This window comes from Agelaius tricolor, unplaced genomic scaffold, assembly GCF_023055355.1.
Source record: "Agelaius tricolor isolate 1412-34295 unplaced genomic scaffold, bAgeTri1.0.p SCAF_17, whole genome shotgun sequence".
Lineage (NCBI taxonomy): Eukaryota > Metazoa > Chordata > Aves > Passeriformes > Icteridae > Agelaius > Agelaius tricolor.
In genome coordinates this window covers 17,502,679-17,530,000 of record NW_027269277.1, presented here as the reverse complement: position 1 = coordinate 17,530,000, position 27,322 = coordinate 17,502,679, and the positions used below count along the sequence as shown (strand labels likewise).

General features: G+C 48.4%; 2 protein-coding genes across 3 annotated transcripts in view; one reads left to right on the top strand and one right to left on the bottom strand.

The window, feature by feature from the left end:
- Positions 1-6,243, bottom strand: part of ABCB7 (ATP binding cassette subfamily B member 7) — a 38,520-nt gene extending 32,277 nt beyond the window's left edge. Inside the window, exons 1-2 of the mRNA XM_071442740.1 lie at positions 6,036-6,243; positions 248-325 (exon numbers count right to left, since the gene is read on the bottom strand). Coding sequence (XP_071298841.1) covers positions 248-325; positions 6,036-6,209 — 252 coding nt within the window. The 5' untranslated portion in view covers positions 6,210-6,243. The remainder of the gene's footprint in view (positions 1-247; positions 326-6,035) is intronic.
- Positions 6,244-10,482: 4,239 nt separating this feature from the next.
- On the top strand, positions 10,483-26,936 carry UPRT (uracil phosphoribosyltransferase homolog). Of its 2 annotated transcripts, none has more exons than XM_071442730.1 (7): positions 10,483-10,620; positions 18,717-18,759; positions 22,362-22,431; positions 23,427-23,489; positions 24,497-24,658; positions 25,704-25,802; positions 26,543-26,936. In XM_071442730.1, the coding sequence occupies exons 1-7, from the start codon at positions 10,556-10,558 to the stop codon at positions 26,647-26,649; spliced, it is 609 nt and encodes a 202-aa protein (XP_071298831.1). In that variant the 5' UTR covers positions 10,483-10,555; the 3' UTR covers positions 26,650-26,936. The 2 variants fall into 2 exon arrangements, with proteins under 2 accessions (XP_071298831.1, XP_071298830.1); XM_071442729.1 differs by lacking the exon at positions 10,483-10,620 and adding an exon at positions 12,815-13,203.
- The last annotated feature ends 386 nt before the right edge of the window (positions 26,937-27,322 follow it).

Here is a 27,322-nt window from a genome sequence, read left to right as displayed (position 1 = left end):
AATCACCACAAAACCCCACACTTTTAAGACCTCTTTTTTGAAGTTATTGGGTTACCATTAGTTTGCAGAGATTCAAAAAGATTTCTAGGGGCAGAAACATAAGTTGCCATTTAACTTCAGAACTGTAAATTGTGAAATTAAAAAAAAAGAATAAAGTAACAGCAGTCTAAACTGAAAGATGCTCCAAAGGCTTAAGTTCCTCATGACCTGCAAGTTGGAAGAACAACAATTTACAATTTACACCCACCTCTGAATGCTCCAATAATGGTCTTGAATAATTCCCTCCCAGACTGTGCCATGATCCTTGCCTGCAGATTGGTGGAATCTACAGAATAAAACAGGAAGAAAAAAGAAAAAAAAAAGAAATGAAAACAGAGTCATGCAGAACATGCACTTCATATTCAGAGAATATTCATCTAGTTCATGTAAACAAGCACAACATGAAAAGAAGGCAGATGGCTTTGTTTTTTAACAACTGACCACAGAAAAAGAAAATTGGTGGGGAGCAGCTGTAAAATAAATTACATTCACAAATCAGAACTGCTCAGTAACAATGAACTGAATTTCCTTTCCCTGAATCCCCACTCTCATCAGACTTTGTTTCTTCTGTACAACAAAAGCCCAGCTTTCCCTTTCCTCTCATTTAATTTTCTCCCAGGTTGTCTTCTGAATTCTCTCAAATAGTCTTTTGTCCTGTTTTTCATTAAGAAATGTTATTTTTCTGCTTACAGCTTCTGCCATTCCCCACTGCTCTCAGCTCAGCTCATGCCATGCCTGTCTCCAGAAGGCAAATCCAAGCTGCAGCCTTTGCCTGGCAAGCACTGGCACTGTGAGAAGTGGAGCAAGTTCTTGCTTATCAGGACACAATAAATGCAACATTCCCAGAGCCTGCAATGCACCTCAACCTGCAATAAATACACAGCTGGCAGCAGCTGCACCATGTCCCACACATTACCTTGCCAAGCAATCCACATTTTTATGTTATAAAGGCCCAGAAGAGTTGAAAAGGAGCATTTGTTTGTTTGAGTTCCTCAGAGGGAGTGGCTGGCAGTGCCTCCCCATGGCAAAACACGGGGACCTCTCCTGGTCAGCGCTGGGGGTGCACATCAGCCCTGACACTCGGTGCTCCATTTCCACTGCCCTGTGACAGAATTAACCTCACTCTATAGCAATCACACCAAGAGAACAGAGCCAAGAGCTGCTCACCAGCCCATGGCAAAGGACAAACAGTAAAACAAGAAAAAAAAAAAAAGGGACTTGATCATAAAAAAGGTAATTTTAACCTTGACAAAGAGCAGCACCATTGTGTATTTTATACTTTGCCTTAAACATCCTTTTCTTCCTAAGACACATATCTCAAGTAATAATTTCATGAGTCATTTCAAATAGAATGAAAACCATTTCTCCACAAGTTATCACATGGACCTGCTATTCCAAATATTTCTACTATATGACATTATATACAGAGAAAGAGTGAACATCATAATTACACATTTTGCATTTAGTAGAGCTAGCTGGCCTGGGTGAGCCATCCTGATATTTCCAATACCTGGGTGAAACAGAGGAGTTGCATTTCTAAAACACTTCCCTGCAGATGCACTTTGTGTCAGCACAGAGGATTCCATCTACAGCAAAACATTTTCCACAGGAATGTTGACAGTGCCATAACCAGAAAATAGAATGGAAAAAATATGCTCCAGCAGGATTGGAAGTAGCTAATTACTGTTTTCTGAAGTGTATATACAGGACAGAAATGTACATACACTGAAATGTCTTACTAAAAATCCATCTCTTTTGACCTCAAAGTTCCCAGAGTTCACTTCTGACTGAAATATGAAGCAAACAACATCACAGAAACAACTTCTACTGAACCAGCAGCAGATTTGGTCTCAATTACTGCATTAGATAAATAGCTTGATTTCTTGACTGAAGCTATGAACTGTCATGGGGTTAAGTCACCAAAAGCATTAAAGGTTTTGCACAAGATACACAGAAAAACCCGTTCTTATTTTCAGTCTTCAGCCTGGAAGACTGGAGCTTCCAATCCTCTCTCAAGCTCCTGCTAAAAACAAATGTGAGCAAAGAAACCAAGAGTTAAACAAGGTGAACAATTTCTGTATGGTAATTGTGGCAATTCCTCTGCCCATCAGAGCACAGAGAGCAGAAGTGCCCAAATGAGAGGGGCTGCAGCTTCCCTTGCCACTCTCCACACCTCCTGCAGGAACACTGAGGACTCCACTCTCCCTCACCAGGGCTCCAGGAGCTTTAAGGCTACAAAGAGAAGCCATCCTTTAATCTAATCACAACACATAAAAGAAGCAGGTTATTGCTTTAAAAAACCAGGAGCAAGTCCTGCTTATTTCAGAATTTAAGAAATAATGCAGGGAACTCAAATTCTGGCATTTCCTAACTCCTGAATGCCTGACTCTGCACCATTATGTTCTTTGAATGTATTTTTGGATATGATTCTATAAACTCTAAAGGATGAAACAGATGTCTAGGACTGATTGCACATAAAAGTCATGTTGTTAAAGTGTCATGACTGTGGGTAGTAGTTTAAATACTACAAATGCAAACAAACAACAGGGATTAAACACATTTGTGCAAGGTCAAACCCACACTTAGAAGCTTCTCTCTGGAATATGATACATTGTGTTCCAGACATGCTGCACTCATCTCATGGGGATTTTTATGAAACTAACTCTAACAGAAAAGACAACTGAAGGTGGGATTCAAGTTCTTCTGCAGCATTGAAGTCCCACAGTTAATCTTGCTGAGTTTACAGGGCAAGAATGAAAAGATACATAGGAAAGAGTGGAGGAAAATGAGAGAAAAAGGTGAAAATATTCTGGTCTAAAGATAGGCTAAACTGCCACCAGAATGAACAATACAAACTTAACTGGAGCTCCATTTACCAGTGGCCAATGTGCAGGTGCTCTGGGCACTGGGGTGGGTGTGTACAGAGCCAAGGAAGGGAGCTCAAGGCTGATCCAGTGTCACCAGTGCCATGGGCAGGGACACCTCCCGGGACAGGTGCTGCTCCAAGCCCACCCAGCCTGGCCCAGGATGGAGCATCCTTCCTCACAGCCATTTCAGATTCCATTTTTATGGGCAGGCATGTGGGGTTGCTGCCCTGCTCAGCAGCAACACCTCTCTCAAGGGATTTGAAAATGCAGGGGATTTCAAAGAGCCCCTTCCAAAGCAGGCATTGCCAGGGAGGTTTGGCAGGGACTGTCCAACTGCACCTTCAGAGGCCAGGGAAGAGAATTTAGCAATGCACACAGACACATGAAATGTCTGGACAATAAACACCAGTGCCATTTTCCAGAACAGACCAAGCTCCAGGTGAAAATAAAGAAATAAATACAATGTAAAATATGAATAAATGTAACAAAAACACCTGAAACTTCTCTTGCAACCCCTGCCAGAGTAAGGATGTTAAGTTATGCAGAAGAACAAGCTCTTTATCACTAGCAGCTGGGAGGGCAAGATAATGGAAGGAAAAAGCCTCTATTTTGTACTGTCACAGTTACAATAATTTACACAGCCCTGCTTTCTACAACTGCCAAAGTTCTCCCTCAAAGAAACTTCTCAATGTATTTCTCTGCTTATAAAGATTCCTAGCAAAGTAATTCCTTAGTTAAAGGCTGTTTGACCCTTCCAATCAAAAGCTATTTGCTTTCCATTTAGCTAATTTAACTAATTTTTAGATTCATTTAATGTCCATATTTACACTGAACAGAATTTGTCATTGCTTTTATTTTGAATATAGGCAAACTTCTACAAAAACCTAAACAAACAAACAACAAAAAAAGCCCCACAAGTTTCCTAGGAAAAAACCCAACAGCAATTATTCAGTTACTCATAAAGTTTACCAAGCCCATGTGCCAGCTCTCTACTCAGCAGAGATCCTAAATTCCAAACACAAGTTTTGACATGAGGAAGCCCTGCCTGCTCCAGCCACAGGAGGGTGAACTGAAGGAGCTGTGGTTATGGAAATTCAAGCTGATCTCAGTATAAAAAAATGAGGCCTGATCCCAGCTCCTGAAACCTGTTTTTCCCCTCCATAAATTTAGATTTTTTTTTTCCTCTCCAGCATATAAATGTTAGGTGGCTTAGTATTCAGAAAAGCAAGACTGTAATCAAAACTACTGAAAAATGTAAGTGTGAGGGGGAAAAATATCTGAATCTGTATTGCAACAACACCCAAACAACTCCACTCTACTCTCATGGTACTAAGTGCCATAGAAAATACATATATTGTAATACAATTAGGCTTACAATTAATTGTAAGCTTAAAAAAAACCTACAATGGACATGGAGCTATGAAGAGGAGACCAAGTACCACATGAGTGCAAAGCAGAGTGGAAGGATGAGAGCCAAGTCTTTGGAATTAACTTTTTGAAAAAGAATGGTTTCAACTTTGCTCTCACAGTCATTTTACCAGAGCTTCTTCCTGTCTTTAATGCCATTTTTCCTCAGGAGTGAAGCTATGGCTGTCCTGTTCATCAGCTTGAGCTGCAACAGGCACAGCTCTTGACTGATCCAGCTCTGGTGCCACAAACCTCTGTTAATTGTGTAATTCCATCAATTAAAGCAGAACTGTGGGGTTTTACCCCAGCATTGAGGAGCTCTGCTGTAACTGTGCCACAGCAGGGAGAGTCCTTCCTGTCAGGAAAACACATCTTCCTCTGTCAGCAAATTTGTATTTAGACATGAAAAACCATGTCCCAAAATTCTGAAAGGCATTATAACCAAAAATCCCAGAACACTTCAGTTGGAGTCTCCTGATATAGAGTTTTTGTTTAATAAAATAAATGCTCTTGCATTTCATGAAATCTAATTTTCAGTCAAGTAGAGCTTGATGCAAAAGTGAAAATTCATTACCAGATCATTAAAAAATGCATTCATTGACCACTTTCTAACACAAAATGCCTAGAAATTAAAAAGCCAAAGAGAGGAACACACACATATATATCCCACAGATGTAGTATTAACTTTCTAGTTCAGCAAATCCACATTTAGTGACACGTGGCAATTAAAACTGCTCAGCAGGGACTGGCATTTCTCACATGGAAATAAAGGAAAGCAGGAATATAATTAATACTTCTATTCATCACCATGATAACATTGCTGTTTGTTCCCTAACAGCTGAAATTCGTCTCCAGGAACACCAGACAATACTGAGTATTCAGGTGTATTTTAATGTATGCAAATACATGGGGAAAATATTTGATCTGCATCGACTTTAGCTCTAAGCCTCTTGCACAAGTTTCAAAATTAAAACCTCCAAAATTTACCCTTTCAGTCCTGCTCATCTCATCCAGTACCATAAAGTTGACTGTAGTCCCTGACAGGATTCTGCTTGTCAGGAAAAACTAATCAAGGTGGGTGACAAAGAAAAGTTACTCATAAACAGCAGCAATCTGAGAGGATAAAGAAGTTTATTATCAAACACAATTACAAGCTGAGTTTATGAAAGTTCATTCCCTCAGTCTTTGGGACACACTTCCTCAAGCCACTTTGAAAAACGCACGTGAATTACTGAAAGCTGGACTTAGTTTGAGATAAAGTACTCAATACTTTACTTGTAATAAAAAATAATCTACTGGGACATATTCCAGCGTCCCATAGCTGACAGAAGGGATTCCAACCCCAACTGCCTGCCCGCACGTAGCGGCGGAATCAGCCGCGAGCACGAGTCAGTCCCTACACAGCATTCAGCACCCGCTCACAGACACTGAGGCTCTCATGCTTGTCCCCACAGGGAGCCCACGGCACCGATGCCGGCCCCTCCGCACGAGTGTCCCCGCTCCCCCGGGAGCACCGGACCCCTCGCGGCGGGCACCGATACCGGCCCGGCGGGCACCGGTACCGGCCAGGCAAGGACGAACCGGGCGGTGCTCGCAGAGCCGGCGAACAGCGCTGCGGGCAGCGGGGCCTCCTCAGCCCCTCACCGCCCACCTCTCAGCACCTCAGCGCCCACCCCTCTGCCCCCTCAGCCCCTCACCGCCCGCCCCAGCGCCCCCACACACCTGTACGCCTCCCGGGGCGGCTCGAGGGCCTCGCCGCCCGCTCCCCACCGCTCCTCCGGCGAAGCAAGCGACGGCGGCAGCGGGCGGCGGGCGCAGCAGGGCCAGGGCGAGCAGCAGCCGCCGCTTGCGGGAGGCTGCGGCCGCCAGGCCCCGCGGTGCCCCCAGCACCGCCATCTTGCGAGGGCCGGGGCGCAGGGGATTGTGGGACGGTGGCGGACCCGCGGGAGGGGAGGGGAGGGGCAGGGAGGGTGTGGCTGCCCTGAGGGGAAGGTGGCTCGCGGTGCTATGGCGGGAGCCGGGTTCGGCTGCCCTCAGAGCCACCGTGGTGGGCAGAGAGGGGCTGCCTTGGGCCTCCCCCTCGTATTCTGTGAGGGGGGCTGCCCCATGGTGGTCCAAGATGGGCAGCTTTGAGCACCACCATAGCACCCTGACAGGGGCTGCCCTCAGATACACCATGGCACCTGAGAAGGGCAGCCCTCAACCCTACCATGGCACCCTGAGAGGAACTGCCCTCATTCCCCATGGTGCCACGAAAGGAGGTATCCTGAACCATGGTGCCCTGAGGGGGCAGCCCTCAGCCCCACCATGGCACCCAAAGAGGGGCAGCCCTCAGCCACACCATGGCACCCAAAGAGGGGCAGCCCTCAGCCCCACCATGGCACTCAAAGAGGGGCAGCCCTCAGCCCCACCATGGCACCCAAAGAGGGGCAGCCCTCAGCCACACCATGGTGCCCAAAGCGGGACAGCCCTCAGCCCCCACCATGGCACCCAAAGCGGGACAGCCCTCAGCCCCACCACTGGACACGGACAGGAGCAGCCCTGAGTCCTGCCATTGCTCTCTCGGAGAGGCTGCCCTCTGGCCCATCATGGAGCTCAGAGATGAGCAGCCCTCGGCCCTGCTATGGTGTCTCAAGTGTCCCTGAGTGCCACCATGGCACCTCCCAGAGGAGTAGCCCACATCCCTACCAAAGCACGCAGTGAGAGGGACTGCCCTCAGTCCCACAACAGCATCCAGGAAGGGGCTGCTCTCAGTCTTGCCATGGCGCCCTGAGGGGGACAGGCACACCCCTGCCGATCTGGGAATTAACCAGGCCCTTCTAAGCCAGAATGAACAAGGGAATGAATGAAGGGCTTTCATGCCCTTCTCAGAAGCCTTTCTGTTCTGACTGTGCAGATAAAAGCCTTCTCTTTGAGGCACTGCACTCTTGGAATATGGGTGTCCTCAGCACAAACTACACAGTTGCAAGCATGGTTCATGGTGGTCAGCAGCTCTGTCAGTACTTCATGCAGGGTGCTCCTTCCAAGCTGCTGCTAGCACTCCCACACTTTGTCCTGATGCAGCTGGACACTGTCATCACTGCAGACAGAAAGAGGTGTTCGAGCTGGCTCACAGTCTCTCTGGATTTTGGGTCCCCCACAGAGCAGCTGCCCAGGCAGTTTCCTTGCCTGGGGCGCAGAAAAGCCCTGGCTCCAGCACCGTGAGGAGCTCAGGCCAGAGGGGAAGGTGTGGATGGCACGTGGGATGATGCATCTCCTTACAGACCTAATCCTGTATTGCACACCCTTCCCAGGGTTAAGTTCTGAGCTACCTCAGAGGCCTCCTCCAGCCCACACAGCTCAGCCATAGTTCCTTTGAGCCAGAATAATGCAGCAATAGTACAGTTCCTAATTAAACACCCACTTAGGAAGATAGAGCTATGCCATGGATTACATTTCCAGTGGCCTATATACTCCCATGTGATCGGCATGCAGAGCTGTCAGAAGGCTGTAACTCTGTGTGGCATTTCTAATCACACAAAGATTTCTTCAAAGCTACCAGAGCTTGACTGCTGATGCTCTTGCCTTGAGGGAGAGTTGTAAGCTCATTTGCAGGGAAGAAAGACAGACAGACAGAAAGGAAGAGGACAATTGGCTTAAAGTCGATTTTTAATGAGGCAGGATTTCTCTAGTCTGTACTTTGATACGCAACTTTGCTCCTGACCAGGATCCACTTCAAACGACAGGGGCAACATTTCCCTGGCACTAATCTAATTCTTCATCATAATTGCATTTGGCAGAGCTGGCTCTGAACAGTGCCCCCCGTGGCATCATTCAGAGGGATAAACAGGAATTCTGGGCTTCTGGCTTCCATACATCCCCTTCCTCCCCTATGCTCTGCTCTACATGGAAGTTGGACCAGGCAAAACAGGATAATCACAGCTCTGTCTGGGATGGCCTGGACAGACAGGCTGGCCAGCATGGCAGCATCTTTGGAGTGATTTCAAATGTTTCTGCAATTTCCCCACATGCTGCAATGGTTTCATGCAGTGTTTGTGAGCACAGGCAATGCTTTCTGGGCCAATCCAACACGCAGCACAGGCTCTCAGCCCTGTGAAATGTAACCAGTGTTTTGGCCATGTCAGGCTCTTTGGACATGGGCTACATGGAACATCCTGCACAGGGATAACAGCAGCATACACTGTGGTGTCACAGGATCTCACAGTTCCAATGCCTCTAAGGGAGACTTACAAATCCCTCAGCAAACATTTATTGTCAAACCACACAACCCCTCCATCATCTCAGCCTTGTCATTGTTAGAAAATGTACCATTTTATTTTTTCCAAAGGTAATGTATTTGATATGAGTGTTCTCCCTGCAAATTTTACTTTAGCTGTTCTTTCTTCTTTAATAACTCTCCCACACTACTGGCTTTATTTCCTCCTGCTAATATTTCAGTCTTGTTTCCAGTTCTGATCTTCTCTTTCTCCTTTTGATACCACTTTATTTATGTGATCCCAGATTACTGACAGCTGCACAAGGCACTGCTCAAAGCCTGAGAGACACAGGGTGAAAAGAGCCCACATTCCTTTAGAAGTAACAACTTCTGTCCCAGAGTGACTAAACCAGGGGGAACAGAGCTCATGATAGAGACACAGAAAGCCAACAGAGGAGTTTTATGAACTTACACTGTTTAAAGTAGCTCACCACAAAATAAATATCTATTTCTCTGCAGATTTAGCTGTGGAAGCAGAGGATCTCCTTGGAGACAGACAAATCAATGCCTGCTCCAGACCTCGCACTCTGGAAAGATGACAGAAGCAGCTCAGTTGAAGAAATAGAAACTCCAGTAATGGAAATAACTCACCACAAAGGAGATTTGTGAATAGAATCCTAAAAGGTGTCTAATTGGGCCTTTTTCCAGGAGCTGTGTAGACAACACACCAGGGTTTGAGACCAAGGTCAGTGTTCTAAATGAGAACATGTTCGTTTTTTGGCTAGAAAAGTTTACAGAAGCAGCTCAGCAACACAAGTACAACACCCATCTTGTGGAGGTGAAAAAACATTTTATTTAGAGTTTCTTGAAGTTCTTAGCTTCTTTCTCATTAAAGGTGCCTAATATGATTGTAATGAATTTCACTTCTTGCAATAAGTACTTATATCTTCTAGGAAGTAAGATTTATAATTACTATCTTTCCTATAAAATGGAAAGAATCAACACTGAATTCCAAATAATCAGTGTTCCAAAGGGAGACTGAAACCTCTGTTCTGTATGGTAACATTGGCAGTTCCAGCTGAGGCAGGCATCAGCCTAAAAGAAAGTCCCCCAGGGCTATGGGAATCCAAATCAATTCAGGAGTCAGGCTAGAGGAAAAAGAAAAGCATCAATGTTCAAACATCTTTTAGAATCAATGGTATTGGAAGGGTATGAACACAAGGAGGGGAATGCTTCAAGGAAGTATATGAAGCAAGAGGGAAAATTAATGAGAACAAAGTAATGCAAAGAAAATAAAAACAGAAAAAGAGGAAAAGGTTAAGGGCACATAGAAGGCCTTTTCCAGAGGTGTAAAATAATTTTGGCAAGTAGAATGCATGCTGAAAGGCACAGTGCTCTTTTGGATTTAGCAACTGTTGCACTTATTTCTAGAAAAATATGAACTATTAATCCTTAGACCCTGCATTTAAGAACTGAGCAGCTGCACACACTTTGGAAATGCAGTGTGAATTATATCTCACAGCCAATTAAACATGTAGCATAAAAGAGCTGTATTTTAAATGTGTTTGATTGTGTTACAAAAACGACATGTCCATTTGTTTTCACTGAAAATGTGGTCAGGCATTGGAAGGAATCTCCTGGACAGTGGTGGAGTTTCCATCCCTTAAAGTGCTGAAGAAACAGCTGAAGGGGCACATCAGCCCAGCACAGAGCAAAGGCATCCAGCCTTGCCCAGGGCATGGATTTCCTGCCTGTGAGAAGATCCAAGCTGCAGTGAATCCAGAGCAGTTTGTGGCTCTGTGATGTCCTGATCCCTTTGCCTTCTCCAGGTTTTGTTCCAACCTGTGCTCTGGCTCACTGCAAATACACCAGGCCATGCCTGAGACTTTTTGGCTGTTACTGGTTGCTTTTCTTCTTCCCTTTTTTCCCTTTGTGCCCTGCTAATCCAGTCACCTCCCCTGAAGAGGCCGAGGTTGCTGTTCCTGCCAAGGGAACGAGGGCACACAGAGCCTTCTGTCCCCAGAGCGCTGCCTTGGCCCAGGCACAAATGGGAGCTTTCCTTTCCTCCTGCTCAGAAGGCACCACCAAGGAGGGGTTTGGCCATGGAAACTGGTAAGAGAAATGCACAATTTAAAGGAAGATTTACAATCTGAAGCTGAAATGTTGGAAGGAAGGTGGGAGAAAGGAAGGAATAGGCAGGGACAGATTTGGGGGCTCAGAGCCCGTGAGCAGCTCAGTTTAATGGGGCCAGGGGAGCCTCAGAGGCTGTGACCCTGCTGGAACTGCCTGACTTGAAGAAGGAGGTTTTTAGCCTTGTGAGGCAGGGTTGGGTGTCTTTGGGGTGCTTGGTGCAGCAAGGAGCCTGTCAAGGAATGGAGAAGCCTGGAAACCCCTCAGGGACCCTCCTCACCTTCGGTCCTTCCGCAGCTCTGTCAGGCACGTTGGAAATTTGTCTTTCCCCTCAAGGTCAGCGACAGCCTCGGGCATCTCCTGGGTATGTCTGGAGCATGGGGGCAAAGAGAAGGTGTGGGCTGAACATCAGCTCTGCTCCTGCAGCTGCTCTGAGACAGAGCTCAGGGGGGATGCAGACAGCCAGGGATGCAGGGGGAGTCTGTCTGCAGCTGGGGGCTCAGCCTGCACTGCTGCTTTGGGTGGCTTGGGATGGTTTCCTGACAAAGCTGTAAGGCTGGACAGGTGTGCCAGAGAGGAAAGGAGAAATTCAGTGTGTGCAGCTCATGATTCCAGCTTTCTTCTGCAGGAATGGCTTTGGGCTCAGTAAGGACTCACTGTTTGCAGGCTCAGGGTTATTTCCCACAGCACACTGGTGCTTTTGAATTGCATGCCAGGATCTGGGAAGGGAAGAGGAGGAGAGAGGGTGAGCCCCTGCCTTCCTTTTCTCAATCAGTTTCTCTTTTATAAAGGCACTTTTTGGAAAAGAAAGCCTTCTTTATATATATATACTGCTACACATCTATATGCCTGTCTGTGCAGAAAGCTGCATGGAATAATTGAGCTTTACACCTTTCAGAATTGCTGCCACTAAATTTCTTAAATTCCTCCTTTTTTTTTAAAAAAAAAGGAAGATTTAAGAATTCAGAAACGACACAAACATTTCCCTACCTGAACCTTCCTGCTGATCAAAATTGGAGAGGATTTTCCAAACCTGAGTTCTGACACAAACACCCACTGGGGTTTTTTGTACATCCCCGTGTTCCTTTCTAGAGTTGTCCTGTGCATGGAGAATTCCAGCCAGCTGTGGAGTGAGTTGGGCTGTGTGTAACAAACAGGCAGGGCTGAGGTGGCTCCTGAGGTTTGCAAAGGAATAAAGTAGCACAGAACTCCCGGCTCAGATTCCTTGGCGGACAAGAGGCAGACAGGAGGAACGAGCTGCTGCCTCTGTGGCCCATTGAGCTGCGGTACCAACCTTAAATCAATTCCAAAATCGGAGCTGTGCTTCTCCTCGGCCCGCGGGAAGGGTTGGAGGGAAAAGCGGAGCCCTGGGTTCTGTTCCCTTTCGGCCACTAAGGGGAGCTGCTCGTTGGCAAATTCGGTTGTGTGACCCAGGGCTTCCAAAGCCCCCAAAACTGCTTCGTGCTCTTTGTGTTACAACCACCGTGTGCTGCACCAATCCTGATTTCAACTTTGCTTTTGTCCTCCAGGGTGAATAACTGCATTGGATTTTCTAACTACAAATTCTTTCTACTGTTCTTAGCCTATTCTTTGTTGTATTGCTTGTATATTGCTGCAACAGTCTTCAAGTATTTCATTAAGTATTGGACAGTAAGTCATGAAATCCGGTTCCTTTTTCATCTCCTGTCAGTCTCGTGGGCTTTAGTGACTCTCGGTGCTCTGTTGCTCTCAGGCAGTGGAGGGGCTGCATTTTCCTGGGAGCTGTTTCCTGGGCCCTTTGGGACTCCACCTCCTGTTAGATGCCCAAAATGCACAAAGCAAGAAGCCAGGAATTTCAGACTGTAGATTATTTCTGGCAGAGAGGTCCTGTTCTTTCCCTGTCCTAGTGTTTGCATGGGTGTCCCTTGGAAAGTTTGGCATTGATGTCTAAGGTCCTGGCAATGATTTGTACACATTTACTGAAAAGAAAAAAAGGGGTCAAAACCCCTTGTTCATTTTCTAACCCCCATAGGCCTCCTTTCTCAATTTAAAAACAGCGACTCAAAGGATGCTTTTATTCAGCTCCTGGGGGCTGTCCGGAGCGCGCAGTGCGGGCAGGGCCGGGGCCGGGCCGGGGCCGGGCCGGGGCAGGGCCGGGGCAGGGTCGGTGCCGGTCCCGCCCCCGCGCTGCGCTCCCGCCGCGGGGCTGAGCGGCGGCGCCGGCCGCCAATGGAGCGCGGGCGGCGGGCGCGCTTCCCCCGCCCCGGCGGCACGCACGGGGGCGCGGCCCCGGCGCATGGAGGCGATGCCCTGCCAGAACCAGCGCCTCGGCCCGCGGCCGCAGGATGAGCCGCCGGCGGCCGCCACGGCCACGGCGAGCGGCGGCTCCCGGCTGATCCGCTTCGCCGAGCCCAGCGAGGACAGCGGCTGCCCCAGCCCAGACAGCAGCAGCAGCAGCAGTAACGGGGTGGTGGCGGTGGCGCCGGTCCCCGCCGGGGAGGGCGGCGCGCCGGCCATCGGGCCGCAGCTGAAGCTGCTGCCGATGAACGACCAACTGCGGGAGCTGCAGACCATCATCAGGGACAAGTGAGCGCGCCGGGCCGCGCCGGGCCGGGCCGGGCCGTGAGGGCTGGGGAGGGGCCGCGGCGGGCCGGGGAGACGGAGGGGGATCGTCGCCTGTCGCTCACTCCATCCTTCCCTCTTCAGGGAGCCGCAGCCCCGCCGAGCGGCTCTCGGCCGGGCCCTGGTGCCGGCTGCCCGGCCCGGCGCTGCCTGCGGGGTCCCGGCGGGCCGAGGCCCGAGCCCAAGGCCGGCGGGACGCGCTGCCGTGCCGCGTGTGCCGGCTGGAGCGGCCGGGCTGGCGGCGCGGCCATGTCTGGCGTGAGGCGGGCCCGAGGGCAGGGCACGCAGAGCTCCCGGGGGCTCCCTGCGCTCCCCGCCGCGGGGCTGCCGGAGACCGAGCGGCTCGGCCGGGCTTTGAACCCCTCACACACTTGGACGGTCTGTGATGGCGGTGTTTGTTCACCTCCGCCCTGCGGGCGGCTCAGAGCCTGCGTGCCACATCATCGGCACAAGGAGCGTGCAGTACAATCAGTGTGTGTAAATCCCTGGAGAAAGGAGCCTGGCTGTACCCTAGGGAGCCGCGGGCGGGCTGGGGCTCATTACCGCTCTCTGGAGATCGCATCCTGCAGGCAGCACGGGGCAGGGAGCCCTTCCCAGGCTCTACCTGTGAGCACCATGTTCCACAACACAGCTCAGGTGGTGAACACATCCCTCCCTCCCACTGATCACGTCTGTAGCTTGTTCAGCACTGGGAAGGTGGTAGTGGAAGGTATTAAATACAGCGTACAACATAAGACAAACTTCAGTAGCATCCATCTATTTATGAAAAAGTACTGGTTTGCAAGAACCACCAGCAAAGAGGTGTGAAATCAAGTTGTTAATAGAGTGATCAGGTTCTGAATAAAACCCTCTCTTCCTGTGGCTTCCTGACACCTGCAATAAGTCATTGCAGAGACACTGTTCCATGCTGTGTTTCACGTCTGTCCATCTGCATAGTCCATGTTTTGCTATTTTCTGACTCTTGAGGCCCAACTTTGTAGCTGACAATAATTAATTTTTTAATGCAAAACTGATCACCATTTCTCAAAGACAGTACCTCCATTAACTTTATTAACTTAGCTGATCTTCCTTACCTTAAACTAGTTTGTGGAGGCTTTTCCTTAATTTTCAAAGCATTGTGGGAAAAAACAAAACCTGTCAGCAGGAACACCAGAGGCAGTGCAGTCTTGATGTAAGGAGGGCACTTGTGGCAAGACCACCCAAAAGATCTGTGCAGGTGAGAACACCCAGCTGGCAGCTTCTCTGTGGAGCAGAAAAGGAAGCTGGAGTGGGCTAAGCAAGGAGAGACAGACAGGGAACCCAAACTAGGCTTGGTGATAGCTTCTGAAAGATTTTGAGGTTAGTGAAAACCATATAATTGTGATGTCTAGACAAATACTAGCAATGTAATTACTTTACTCAGGGGTTTTATTATTATTATTTTGTTGTACATGGGTTTTGACCACTTTCAAATACATTTAAGAGGTTTGTGGTTACAGTGAGCTTATCCAGAAAGCAGCAGCTGCAATTTTAACTTGAAGGACATTCTTTGGAATTACATCTGCTTTATTGCACAAGAGTTTGGCAAGAGGAAGTCTAGAATAGGACTTGTAAACAGTGAATTACTCAGAGCAGCTGCAGCAATTGCAGGCTGTACTTTATTCTGAGTGTGATGTTGCCCTGGTAGTGGGGATGGAACTGTCACTTCCAAGCTCCCTTCCCAACCAGTGAGGAAAATCAGGTAGCAGCCTGCTCAGAAAGGTTGGGTTTGTAGGTAAGGACAGCAGGGAAATATTATTTTTGTGTCCTGTCCCAGGAATTCAGCTGCATCTCATTAAGAGACCTTGGACTGGCCTGTTTTCATACCTGTCATTCATAGAGATGCTGAAGGGAAAAAAGGATTTTTTAGGCACTGTTCATTAACCTTTCCCTGGGCAGCTGCAGTCTGCCCTAGGACAACTCTGTAGCTACTGTAGCATTCAAACCAGGTACTCAAAGAAACTCCTCCTCCTCAGAACTGTGTTTGTGAACTGGCAGCAATGTGGCTCAGAGCAGCTACTGGTCAAAAATGCAATTTAAGCTGATAGAGAGGTGTTTGACATACAGTACTTGGGAAGAAGGAGAAGCTGTCATCTACAGGCAGCTAGAGCCCTGTCACTTAGACTTTCTGGATTAAAAAAGAACAGGTAACACCTTAACTTAAGGAGAATATTTAGAATCTTCAATGCTGCAGAGGATGGATGTTCCAAATACAGGAATACCTGAAAATGGCAGACATTAAAAGGCAAGCTCCTGGGGAGTGAGAAATTCAACAAAAGTAGGGAAAAAACCCAGTCAATTTGGGACTATTACTGTAAGTGAGGAAGGGGTAAATACTCAGATAGATGATCCCAGTGAGCTGGGATGGAGCTCAGGTCTGGTCAGCCAGGTGCAGAAGGCTTTTAGGACTCTGTTTTGTCCATAGCATGAGCTGCTCAGAGAAGTGCAAAGCTCTTTCCTTGTTCCTGAGAGGATTCAGAGAAAGGAATCATGGCCTTTCAATTGGTATTACTGTAAAGAAAAACCCACCTTCATGTGGCTGGTGATGGTGTCCCATGGGATTCAGAGGTGCTGGCTGGGACAGGGATGTCCTCCTGGCAGACTGCAATGGCACTTTTGCTTCCTTAAAATTAACAAGAGCCTGGTCTGTGTGCCAGAGTCAGGGAGATGGATGGATCACCTCAACTTCACTGTGCCTGGTTTCCTCATTTTCCCTCAGCCTTGTCCTCTTCTGCTCAGCAAGTGCTTAATGGGTGCCTTTCATGCTGAGTGGGATATGGACCTGGAGTGCTCTGATGGGATGTGAGCTGATGCCCTGCAGTACTGAACATTCTAGAACAGTCACAGTCTCTTTACAAGGAGGGAATGATCTCAAGGTGATTTCTAGCCTCAGATGTGAACCAGGGATCTGGAAGCTGAAATGAATAGTGCAGTGATGTGTTCATATAGAAAAAAATTCATTAGTTCAGGCTGGCAGTGTCATTTTAACTCAGGATTTAACAGAAGCTACAATTTAAATCCAGGTACTTTAAGGTTCCTGTTGGGTGAGATCATTCTGTGACATTCTCCTAAAGCTTCTTGTTCCTAAGGAGCAGAGTCATAACATAGAAATGCAGATGGCAGAGTGGCTGCAGATGTTGGCTGCTGCACAGAGCAGGGGGTTCAGGAGTGTGTAACTCACTGTGCTGCAGGCAGGGAGGGTGGGATCCCTCTGCATCCCAGCCCCAGCATGGAAATAATTAAAGATTGCAGTCCATTAAGTGCTGAAGTGCTGCAGGTAGAACATGGATCTGTTCCCAGGTGCCTCATCCCCCTGAGTGCCAGCAGCTCATCCAGTGCCTTCAGTTTTCTTAAAAAACCTTCTACAAATCCTCTCTAGGGAAGTGGCTTTTTTCCAGCCTGGCCCTCACCCTGGGTGTCTCTCCACAGGTTCTGTGAGGAAATGAGAGAAACAGGAATTACTGAAGCCCCAAAACCTGCAGACCTGGCAGTGTTTGTCACTAGCACCAAGTGCTAAAGCAGCAAGAAACCCTGCAGCTACTTTATATTACAGCACAGTCCCCAAAAACCCATTTCTTCCCACCTCCCAAGACAGACACTGTGATATCAGCCACGCTCCCCTGCCTTCAGAAACAAAGTGAAACTTATTTTTATTGTGTAACACAATGTTCCTGCTACAAGTTAGGTTTTAATGCCTCATATTTTTAGATGTTGTCTTGTTACTTGATGAAGCAGCTGAAACAGTTTCTAGCCTGACATGAATTGTTGCTTTATGTATTTCTAGCTGGTATTTAGGAAGAACAGTTACAGTGTTTTCACATAAGCCCCTTTTTTTTCCTGCCCCCTGGCAATTCTGACAGGATGTGGGGTTTGAGATGTGGTCTCAGCTTTCCAGCTGCCCCTGTACACAAGGTCTGACATTTTCTGCATTAATGTTATTTGTATGCACTGTCATTTTTTGTTGCCCTCCCCTTCTCAAAAAGCAGGTGTGACCAATGAAGGGTGTTCAGTGAACTGTGCAGAGGAACATTTGTGTCTGCAAGGACAGAGGAGTTGGTTCAAAGCCTCATAATCTGCATCAATATCTCAGAGTATTCACTCAGAACACGTTGGCACTTTGCAGTCAAAGCTGTGGTCTGGACATTGTTGGGTCTGTCTTACACCTATTTGTGAAATTCAGCTCAATTTTCTGAAATGCCAGTCTGGAAGAACCTAGATATGCCACTTTGCTACTTCCCTCTTTTAAAAATACTTATCTACACCACAGATAGAAGTATGAAACTTTCCAAAAACCTTAATAAAATCAGGTCATATAATTGCACAGATTTGGGGTTGGGTTTTTTTTCCCCAGTTTCGGGGTCTTTTTGAGCATTGCCTGTCTAATTAATGTCAAAATAGCAGAAAGTTAGGAATATCCTGTCAGTACCAGAAAGAAGGGGGAAAAAAGGCAAACAGTATTTTAACAGTGTGTTATTAGTGCAAGGAATGAACTAGATTAAGTTACTGCTCTTTTAAAACCTCTTTTTAAGTGGGAATAAGTGACTGGTTCCTAGGCAATGAGCAGGCAAACCTTTTGACTTTCATTCATGTAAGCATGAGGTGGCTCACAATCTTGGGGATTAAATACAAAATGGTATTTAAGGAGACATGCAGAGTATTAGGGCTTGAAAACATGAGAGGGATTAATAGAACATTTCAGTTAAAAGTACCTCTTACCATGTTGGTGCTGTGTCTGAGGGTTTTCAAAGCCCCTGTCCTGAGTGCTGGCTCCTTGATCAGAAGTGTCTCCTATTCTGGTGTAGTGGGAGTTGCTCTTGGCATGGGAAGCAAGGTGTTAAAGCTGCTTTTAAAATTCAGGCTTTTAACCTTTCATTTTGCCTTCTCAAGGGGCCAAAAGCCACACAGGCACACAGCAAAAGGTTGTACCCAAACTAATAAGAGGCAGAGAGGTGTTTTCATGGGAATGCTCATTAATCCCTGCCCAGTTTAACCTCACATTCACTGCTCTAATCACTCAGTGAGTTCTAGATAAGACAGGATGTGTCTCCTGCTTATCAGGTGTGTTGTCAGCCCTGGGTTAAGGACCTGCATGATCATTGCCCCCCAGTTTCTGTCTGACTGGAGGACAGGCAAGCAAAGCTCACTTGCTCAGAGCTGCAGGGAGTGCAGGAATATCTGAGCTCAGGAGGTGTTTGGGAACTGAGCTGGAGCAGCAGTACCATGGGAAACCCAGAGAACATCATCCATCCTCTTGTGTTTGATTGCTGCTGGTACAGAGCCAAAGCCCAGTGCTGGGTCACTGCATCTCTGCCACCAGCCAGGAAACCTCTGGCATAAATTCAGTATATGAGAGGAGACTTTTCTCTGAACTGCCTTGGAATACAGTATTTCATGTTGTGTTTAAGCAATGTTCTTAAAGTTATTCCCCAATTTAAAATGTAAATTATTACCTTTTCCAGGAAATCCAGTAGAGGAGACTTCGTATTTTCTGCTGATCGTCTGGTAGGTGAAGCATTTCTCCTTCTTGATATTGTACTGTAACTCTTCCATGAAATGGCTCTTCCAGGACAGAGCAATGGTGGTGTGACAGCAACTTTTCTATACCCAAAGGAAATTGCTGTGTGACTGCAACTCTCTGTATAGGGACTTCTGTTGACTGTTTCATCTCAACAGGTTCCAGAAACCATGGTGTTACCAGACACAGCTACTTGAGGACAGAGACCTGCAGTAATAAGAAAATTCTGTTCAAAAACAGATGCACAGAGGTTGCAGATAATTGAGTTTTAGTTTGAAGCAGCACTTTTGATCTTGTGAACAAAGCAGTACAATTTCTTACAGCCTAGATGTTAGCAGTTGCCTGCATGCTGCAGTGCCTCCTGGCACTTGGTGTATATTAGATTATTTGCTCTGGGTGCATCCACATGGAGGATTTGTCTTTAGCCATATGGTGGTTACTGGCAGGGACAAAGCAGTTTGAAGTTTTCACATGTTTTAGTAAGTCAGAACAAAGACTGCTGGGAGTGTAGCCTTTATCTCATTTAAATTACAAGCTTCAAGAAAACCCCAGCACTTGCTACTACACACACTTACTTGTGTCCACAAGGGTGTTTGCTTTTTGCAAATCCACTCTCATTAACACAGGGAGGTGTTTTCCCCTTCCAGCATAGTCCAGAGACCAGTCACAGTTACAGCCACAGCAGGCTTGTGATGAGCCCAAGCTTAATCCAGGCTTGCTCAGGTTTAGATATGACCACAGGCCAGGGCAGTGACTGCAGTGCTGGTTATCTTCATGGCTTTCCACTTTCCCCCTGCTTTCCCCTTCCTGAGGATGTGTTTCCTGCATTCCAGTACCTTACTGTTAGTGTGAAGGACCTTTCTCCATCTACTTTCTCACCTTTCTTGGGTGTCCTGCCCTGTTCTGAGGCAAACACTGGTTGTTTTTCCCCTCTCATTGCTGGAAGCTGCAGATCCAGGCATGAGTTCAGGTCCTTGCAGCAGTGTCCTCTATGGTCTGGCCAGCACAGCCAGAGAGCCTCTGCAGCTCCTTGCCACAGAACCTGCTCCTCTGTTCTCCATTTTGTGGGAGGAATTTTGCACAAAAGAATATGTAGGACTCTCATTTTCTGAATATTTTCCTAGGTGTGACAAAGAACAGTTCTAATTTCATGTGGAATTTGCTCTCTACTAAACTTGGCAAGGTGCAAACAGTTATGACTTGCCATGTTTTCCACCCAGAGAGCAAACAGAGTTTAATGGCAAGAGGCAATGCCTGAAGAAAAGTGTGGGGTTATAGGGGAAGAAAATGCACATTGTTGAAGTGAGGAAATGAGAATGGAGTTAAACTTGGGAAGGAGAATGAGGAGAATGAGGTTGAGGTGCCTTGGCAGCTGTTGGGGCAGTGTCTCCTGAGGTCACCAGAGGGAGAGGCCTTAAGGAGGGATTCTAAAGGTGATGCATTTCTGGGGGTGCAGTTTTTTCTTCTGGCAGTTTGTTTCACACATAAGGGGATGACACAAAGGAAATGTTTGAAGATACTTGTGAGAAAAAGGAGTTAATGGGTGGTGGAGGTTGGCAGGGCGTGTCTGAATGCCACTGCCAGGGCTGTGATCCTGAAGCTGAAAGAAGTGGGGTTAAAGTCATGAGGAGGAAGGACCAGGACAAACCTGGGTGGTGTTTGTGAAGGAGGAGAAGCAGCTCCTGGCATGGAGATGAAAATCAGCCCTTATGGCTGCTGGTGCTGGAACTGGGCACAGCTGGAGCTCGGGGCAGGTGGTGGAAGGGCACAGAGCTCCTCTGGGGCAGGAGCTCCCCTGATCCCACAGCCACACTGCAGGCACTGAGCTGCTGTCACAGCTTTGGGGCAGGAGGCACATTCTGGGGGTGACTGGAGGCCTGAGGTGGAGCCATGAATTCATTTCTCAGCCCTACCAGCAGCTCCTGGTAACACTGACCAGGTCCCCTCACCTTTCTGCCCTCCTGCCTCTTTGGGGGGTGAGCATTCCAAATGAGCTGCCAAGAGCTGTGCAGATGCAGAGGATGTTCTGCCTCCTCTTGAGCTTCCCAGAAAGCCACACATAATGGGCTGGGGGATTTTCTACCCTGGGACCTTTCTACCTTCCTGTTTCACGAGGGGCTGTAGTAACACTGGTTTGATCTTCTGAGCAATGGCAGCCACCTCTCTGGGAGAGGAGCAGCTGGTTCTGGGGCAGGAGAGAAAAGAGGAGGAAATGAATCCCTGAGTGTGGAGGTGGCAGGAAGCACAGTGCGAAAAGAAATGTTTTATCAACACTGACAAGTTTACAAAGAATCCTTCCAGCCTCTGTGTAAAACACTGATAAGTGTAGGGAGATCACAGAGATTATTGGACCATAAGACCTTTACTGGATTACTTCAAACTTTTGGCAGATTATGTGGAGCAATGTCAGCACTACAGCAAGATGAAAAAGGCTTTTAGGTTGGCTTTTTTGTTTTTTTGGGTTGTGGGTTTTTGTTTTTTTTTTTGGTGAACTAAGTTCAAAAACATAAAATAAAATTGGGTACAAATGTCCCAGAAACTGACCACAACCTCTGAGTATGGCTGCCACAAACACAGCTCTAGGAAGAAAAAATTGTACTAAAATGACTAAAAATACCTTGAAAGAGAGATTATAAATGTAAGGGACCATTTCTAGCAGAGGCTGCTTGTGTGCCAGGAACTGGGGCAGAATGGAAGGACAGGAAAACCTTCCAGGCTGCCCTCTGCAATAAGAACTGCCTGGGGTGAGCAGTAAAGCAGTAAAACACCTGCTCCATCCCAGGAGCATTGCCTCACTCTCCATCCCACAGTGCATTTTGAATTATCAGTGATTTTTTAGTTCAAGCTCTTGCTTGGCAGGAGCTTTCCTTGAGCAGTTCTGGGCTGTGAATCTTTGGCTCATGAACAGAGAGAATTCTCAATCTTTAATCCCCAGAGCACCCTCCAGGTCCCTCATTGTGGCTGCAGGGGATGTTTGGTGCTTTGCAGGGCAGCACCAGGGGAGGGCTGGGGGCTCATGAGCTGCCCCTCCACCTGGACCAGCCAAAGTGCAGGGACTGGCAGCACCACCTGGCAACCAGAGCTGGCAGGGGCTGGGAGATGGAGGTGATGAAGAGGTTCTGACTTGCCTTTGGGCACTGGTGGTGTGTGTGCATTGCTGCAGCTTCTGGGGCTCTTCTGGCAGCCCAGCTGCAGTTTAGTCCTAGAAACAGGGATGTGAAAATAGAGCCTGGCTGAGGGGGAACTGCACCTTTCCCTCACCAGGATTTCCTGTCAGCAGATGGAGTTACAGTGGTGCCTCACTCATCTGTTGAGAATACTTTGTCTGTGCAGCCTCTGCTGACCAGATGTAAATTAAATCAGTTTTATGATTGCTTATGAACCCCTCTCTTCTCCCAGTTTTGTTCTGCAATGCCAAAACATAGGCCTCACCCCCAAAAAGTCTCTAAATTCAGTCCCTAATTGCTGTTAAAGAGACCCTTTTAGACCCTTTGGCCTCAGCCAGTCCTTGTAACTCCTGCTGCCATGTAGTGCCTTATCTCCAGAGATCTCAATCCCTCTAAGCTGACCCATCTCCCTGGTTCCACAGATCAGACTCGTGGTTGAAGAGGGACTGAACCAACTGCCCTACACAGAATGTACTGTGACCACTCCTACAGGTATGTGGGAAGGCACCCTGGCCTGGGTAGGACTGGAGGTGGAACTGGTATCAAAATCCAAAGAATTGTTCCAAGAGTTACAGAATATCCTGAGCTGGAAGGGACTCAGAGGATCATTGAGTCCAATTCCCTGCTCAGAGAACAGCCTAAAACTGAACCCTGCAAAATCCAGATGGTCTTTGACAGACTTGGTGTATCTTAGATTATTGGTGCCACGAACACTTCCCTGGGGAGCTGTGAGGAGGGCAGTGACTGTCCCTGCTGGTTTAGAAAGCTACAAGGCACACAAGAACACAACTGAGCAAAACAGTCAGCACTGTCATTTCACTGAGGATTACAGTGATCTTGCAAGACCATGATGGAAATGTGCAAGATCAGTTCACCTGCCCACACCACAGCCTTGAACTAAAACTGTGACATTTCACATGCCCATCAAGGAAAAAGTGCTTGGCACAAACAGCTTTGCTTTGCCAGCCTAAATCAGGCCCTGCAACTGGGGCCAGCTGGGAGTGAGGATGAGCAGGAAATGCAAAGTGGCACTAGAGAAAAGCATTGCAGGAGTTGTGGCTCCTCCTGTAAGGTTACAGATCCTCAGGTGTGCAGCACTCAGGCAGCTGCTGAGTGCTCATCTCCATGGTGTGACCCACAGCACCCCTGTGAGATGTGCACCAGCTGAGTCCTGTTCCCCCTGAGAGCTCCCCTTGCATTCCTGCAGGGTGACACTCCCACTCTGCAGGAAAGCATTGGTGTGGCTTTATTTACACTTAGAGAAATGATGAATTGCAAACTGTCAGCTGTAGAAGCAAGAGTTCACACACACACCCAGGAGCACCGTCCCTTACCTGTGCTCATTTTTACATCAAACAGCAGCCCCTTCACCTTTGAGATTGGTGTCACATCTGTTCCCATCAGCCAGTGACAGACCAGGACCATCTCCTCTCTGTCAGAGAGGGCAGAAGGGAGCAGCCACTGAGCTCTGGTTTCTTTCCTCACAGGACACAAGTATGAAGGAGTCCGATTCGAGAAGGGAAACTGCGGGGTCAGCATCATGAGAAGTGGTAGGTGCTGCTGAAGGACACACTTTAAATGCTTTGGAAACCTGGAAGCAACTTCCTCTCAAAGATGTGCAACAAGAGGTTTACCCAAATTCTTTCTTAGGTATCCTTGATAAGAGAATGTCCAGGACTATCTCCCATTACCCTTTAGGGAGCCAAGTGGCTGGCACAGCTCTCCTGTGCCCCCTTCCCTGGCACTGCTCCCTGGGAGGGGCCAAGTGCCCTCCCCTGTTTCCCTCTTGTGCCCAGAGCCAGGGCCCCACCCCAGCCACGCTCCTGTCAGTGCCCGGTGCTGGGCAAACCTTGGCACCTGTGCTGGCAAAGCAGCTCTGGCCCCACCCTCTGCCCCACCCTCTGTCACCAGGGTGTCCCCAAACCCCACCTGCCCCTCCTGACCTTTCCAGCTCTGTCCTGTGAGAGCTCAGCACAGCTGGGAGCACCAAACCCAGGGCTCGGGAACACCGAGGAGACTCAGTTTGCTGTAAACAGGGGAAAAGGGGAAGAGTTCAGGTGTTTTAATGCTTAGAACTGTCCACCAGCACAGGGGTGGCACTGTCCCTCTGGGGACTGTCCATTTGGAACTATCCTCTTGGGGACTGTCCCTCTGGGGACTGTTCTTTGGGACTGTTCCTTTGGGACTGTCCATTTGGAACTATCCCTTTGGGGACTGTCCCTCTGGGGACTGTCCATTTGGAGACTGTCCATTTGGGACTGTTCCTTTGGGACTGTCCATTTGGAACTATCCTTTTGGGGACTGTTCCTTTGGGACTGTCTCTCTGGGGACTGTTCCTTTGGGGGCTGTCTGTTTGGGAATCTTCCTTTGCAGACTGTCCATTTGGGGACTGTCCATTTGGGACTATCCATCTGGGGACTGTTCCTTTGGGACTCTAATTTTGGGGACTGTCCCTTTGGGACTGTTCCTTTGGGGGCTGCTCCTTCGGGCCTGTCCCTGTCCCTGCAGCCCCTTGGCCAGTGTCACCATGTGCTGCTGTGTCTGTGCTGCCCTGCAGGGGAGGCGATGGAGCAGGGCCTGCGGGATTGCTGCCGCTCCATCCGCATCGGGAAAATCCTGATCCAGAGCGATGAGGAGACGCAGCGAGCCAAGGTGTACTACGCCAAGTTCCCCCCCGACATCTACAGGAGGAAAGTGCTGCTCATGTACCCCATCCTGAGTGAGTGCCCAGCACCCACAGCCAGGCTCCTCTGAGCTGGCACCGACTGAAAATGTCCTCACTGGGGCTCTGCTTGGGGTTTCTGCTTGGTTTAGGGGGCAGAGCAGGGAACTGATCAGGCTGTGCCAGGACACAGGGGACAGAGCAGGAACTGATCAGGCTGTGCCAGGACACAGGGGACAGAGCAGGGAATTGATCAGGCTGTGTCAGGACACAGGGGACAGAGCAGGAACTGATCAGGCTGTGCCAGGACACAGGGGACAGAGCAGGGAATTGATCAGGCTGTGCCAGGACACAGGGGACAGAGCAGGAACTGATCAGGCTGTGCCAGGACACAGGTGACAGAGCAGGAACTGATCAGGCTGTGCCAGGACACAGGTGACAGAGCAGGGAACTGATCAGACTGTGCCAGGACACAGGTGACAGAGGAGGGAACTGATCAGACTGTGCCAGGACACAGGTGACAGAGGAGGGAACTGATCAGGCTGTGTCAGGACACAGGGGACAGAGCAGGGAACTGATCAGGCTGTGTCAGGACACAGGGGACAGAGCAGGGAACTGATCAGGCTGTGCCAGGATACAGGGGACAGAGCAGGGAACTGATCAGGTTGTGCCAGGACACAGGGGACAGAGCAGGGAACTGATCAGGCTGTGCCAGGACACACATTTCTCAGCTGCACCAGTGTGAATGCAGAGCAATCGTTTGGGCACGGCTGCTTTTGGGAGAAAGGCTGAGATTAAGATTGGATATAAATTTAATTATATGAAATTTACCTTGGGAAAAGACTCAACCAGTATTTTTCTTATTCTGTTATGAGACATTTCTAGATTCATATAATAAGGAGTTTGTTGGGATGAGGTTACTTATCCACTCTGACAATTAGGAGAACAAGGAGTACATGCAGAGGTGATGCCTTTCCCATGGGAAAGGCCAGAGTCACCATTCAGTCACACCAGCAGTACCACAGGTATTCTCAGACAGCTTAGGACAAGTTCATCAGCCAGGGCACTGCCCCTAAACCCTGTCCTCCTGTTTGCCTCCCAGGTACTGGGAACACAGTCATCGAGGCTGTCAAGGTGCTGGTGGAACACGGGGTCCAGCCCAGCGTCATCATCCTGCTCAGCCTCTTCTCCACACCTCACGGTGAGTGGGGGCACAGGAGTGAGCACAGCTCTGGCTGTGGGGACAGTGCCATCAGTCACACAGGGGACAGGCAGGGCACAGCTGTGCCTCTGCCATGGCAGCAGCGCTTTGCTCAGAGCAGGTTTGGGGTTTTTTTGGCTGAATTTTAAGACTGAGCATAGACAGCGCCATGTTTGGGGTGGGCAGTGAGGAGGGGACTGAGTGGCAAAACTGCAAATGGGAGAGTGTTCCTAAAAGCAGGAGTCTGCAGCACTGCCAGTCCATGGCTCACAGAGCAGTGCCAGGCCAGCTGCTGCTCTGGACCATGGAATGTGGGGGCTGCTCCAGAACCAGAGCAGCACCAGGAGTGGGAGCTGAATGGAGCTACAGAACTGGCCTGGCTGCAGGTTAAAGGTAAAAGGGGATCTAAATGAGGAACATTGGCTTCTCTGGGAGGAAAGAGGATCTTGTGTGTTGTCTTAGAAACTGGCCCTGGCAGAAGTTGCTATCAAAAAACTCAGCTGAGCTGCAGAGCAGCCTGTAACCACTTTAATTGGGAGTATGGGTGTATGGGAAAGGCAATTCCAAAGAAAACCCCAAAACAGCAATCCCCTGAAGTCAGGCAGTTTCCCTCATAGATGGTTAGCTAAGGCAGGAGCAGGAAGAGGAGACAAGCACAGAGCCTGACTTACTTTTGCTGATCAGGATTTGACATGGGCTGAAGCACTGTAGTCATTGTTGCCTTTGCTGTCTCTTCCAAGGTGCCAAATCCATCATCCAGGAATTCCCAGAAATCACCATTTTAACTACAGAAGTGCATCCTGTTGCACCAACACACTTTGGACAGAAGTACTTTGGGACAGACTGACAGTCTTGGAACAACTGGATATGACTCTATGGCATTACAAGAGGTTTTTTTACATTTTATTACTATTGAGTTGGTCGAGGGCATGTTTAAAAAGCTTTTTGGCCAACAGCTTAGGTTAGTGCTGACCTGAACAGGGATCAGGCACAGTGACAAAGCACTCTGGTTACACGGTCAAGCATCTCCATGTTGGGGCTCTGTCATTGCCACACTCTGCTTTAACCTATTTATTCTTCTCCAGCCTGTCTGTGGCCGCCTGCAAGAGCAAAATAAACCCAACTAAACCCCCAGGGAGTGTCCTTCATTTCTAGGCTCACTTGGCATCACTCCAGCCACAGCCATTCCCAGTGCTTCCAAATCTCAGGGTCCTCCTGAGCAGCCACGTGCATTTTTGGTCTTTGGCTGCTATAAGAGATACAACTCTGGGAATTTTGCTCTGCAAACATTATTCTCAAATAGTGAAACAGCCCTGGTTGTCTTGCTCAGGGCTCCTGAATCAAGAAGATTCCTGTTGCAGCAGAGGTGCAAATTGGGTGGGAACTGGGGGTGGGAGCAGCACTGCCTGTGGAAATTCTACACACACAGAACTTGGGAGTTCTATGAGACAAAACTTGTGGCTGGATCAGTCTCACCAAGCCTTTAAATGACAGGAAAACTGCAGCAAAAAGCTGGAACT